This window comes from Solanum lycopersicum, chromosome 11, assembly GCF_036512215.1.
Source record: "Solanum lycopersicum chromosome 11, SLM_r2.1".
NCBI lineage: Eukaryota > Viridiplantae > Streptophyta > Magnoliopsida > Solanales > Solanaceae > Solanum > Solanum lycopersicum.
Window position 1 is genome coordinate 27,873,955 of NC_090810.1, and position 2,137 is coordinate 27,876,091.

Consider the following 2,137-nt stretch of genomic DNA (forward strand, 5'->3'; position numbering starts at 1 on the left):
CATACAATATTTTTTCACCCAGAAAGAGCTCAATTTCAGACAAAGGAGGTGGTTAGAATTACTCAAGGATTATGACATGAGTATTCTCTATAACCCAAGTAAGGCTAATGTGGTTGTTGATGCCTTAAGCAAGTTATCCATGGGGAGCACCACCCATGTTAAGGAACAAAAGAGGGAGCTAGCCCAAGATTGCACATATTTGCACGTCTGGGAGTCAAACTTATGGATTCCAAAGAAGGAGGGATATTAGTGACCACTGGGGCTGAGTAATTATTACTGTTATAAGTGAAAGAGAAGCAAGATCAAGACCATTTATTGGCTTCAAAAACAAATGTTCATAAGCAAAGAGTATTGACTTTTGAACAAGGGAGAGATGATGTGCTAAAGTATCAGGGTAGATTGTGTGTACCTAGGGTTGATGAACTCCAAGAGAGGATCATGGAGGAAAATCATAGTTCGAGATACTTCATTCATCCAGGTTCCAAAAATATGTACCGCGATTTGAGAGAGGTATGTTAGTGGGAAGGTATGAAGAAGCGCATTGCTGAGTTTGTTGCCAAATGCCCAAATTATCAACAAGTGAAAGTAGAACACCAAAGGCCTAGAGGGTTGGCTCAGAATGTAGAACTTTCGGAATGGAAGTGGGAGGTGATTAGTATGGACTTCACGATAGGGTTACCAAGGTCTCGTAAACATGATTCAATTTGGAAGATTGCCGATAGAATGAAAAATCAGCCACTTCTTGCTGGTAAAGACCACTCATTCGGCAAACAATTATACAAAGTTATACATTTAAGAGGTGGTGAAACTACATTGGAGTCCCAGTTTCAATCATTTCATATAGAGGTGCACAATTCACTAGACAGTTCTAGAAGTCTTTCATGAAAGGTTTGGGTTCAAAGGTGAACTTAAGCACTGCTTTTCATCCTCAGACAAAAAGGAAAGCGGAGCGTACTACACAAACCTTAGAATATATATTGAGGGCTTGCATGATCTATTTCAAGGGGAATTGGGATGATCACCTACCTCAAATTGAGTTCGATTACAATAACAATTACCATTCGATCATCCAAATGGATATATATGAAGCTCAATATGGGATAAGATGTAGATCTCCTACTGGATGGTTCAAAGTTGGTGAAGCAGAGTTGATAGGAAAAGATCTAGTTGAAGGTGAAGGTGAATGTGATTCAAGAAAGATTTAAAACAATGCAAATTTGTCAAAAGTCCTACACATATATTAGGAGAAGTCCGTTGGAGTTTGAGGTGGATGATTGGGTATATCTTAAAGTTTCATCCATGAAGGGTGTTATGCGGTTTGTTAAGAAGGGAAAACTTAGTCCCCGATATATAGTTCCTTATAGAATATCCACGAGAATTGACATTGTAGCTTATGAGTTGGAGCTACCACAAGAGTTAGAAGCGGTTCATCCGATATTTTATGTCTCCATGTTGAAGAAGTGCATGGGTGATCCTTCATTTATTGCACCAACTGAAAATGTTGGGATTAAGGATAACCTATCCTATTAAGAGATTCCAGTTCAAATGTTAGACCGCTAAGTTTGCAAGTTGAGAACAAAGGAGGTTGCGTTAGTCAAGGTCCTTTGGAGAAACCAATTTGTTGAATAAGCGACTTGGGAAGCTGAAGAGGATATGAAAAAAAGATATACACATCTCTTTGAATCTGGAGAGAATGTAGATCAAGGTTCTAATTCTCTTCTAATTACTTTATAAACTATGAGTAAGCATGGTGTTACTTACTTTTGATTGTTGAGTGTTAAAAATTGTGGTTACTATTCGTATCTTAGTGAAGAAAATCTCATTCAAGGACGAATGTTCAAAAGGGGGAGATATTGTAACATCTCGTAACAAGCAATAGCCAAGAATAAGCTAAGAAACTAAAATTATTCACTTTTGGAAAGAAAAGGAAGAATCTTGAAATTTCTTAAGTTAAGAAAGTGAGTTTTGTTTATTTTTATAACTTCTAGCTTAGGGTGATTTAGAGATAAAGATCTTTCCAACGATGCTGAGTTTGCTTGATTTCGATATCATATGAGGGAGATATGCCTTTCGGAAGTTGGGCTGTTAGATTGAGGAAGTTTCAATCCAGATATAAGAAAGGGAAAACTAGTGTTTT

The 2,137-nt window shown here is 37.4% G+C and overlaps 1 protein-coding gene across 1 annotated transcript; it reads left to right on the forward strand.

The window, feature by feature from the left end:
* The first annotated feature begins 1,209 nt into the window (after nt 1–1,209).
* Nucleotides 1,210–1,530, forward strand: LOC138339337 (uncharacterized). The gene has a single exon (XM_069290929.1). The coding sequence runs from the start codon at nt 1,210–1,212 to the stop codon at nt 1,528–1,530; it is 321 nt and encodes a 106-aa protein (XP_069147030.1).
* Nucleotides 1,531–2,137: the final 607 nt, after the last annotated feature.

Bases quoted from the DNA above. Each gene is read 5' to 3' on its own strand.
- LOC138339337 (XM_069290929.1), top strand. From the start codon at position 1,210: ATGCAAATTTGTCAAAAGTCCTACACATATATTAGGAGAAGTCCGTTG.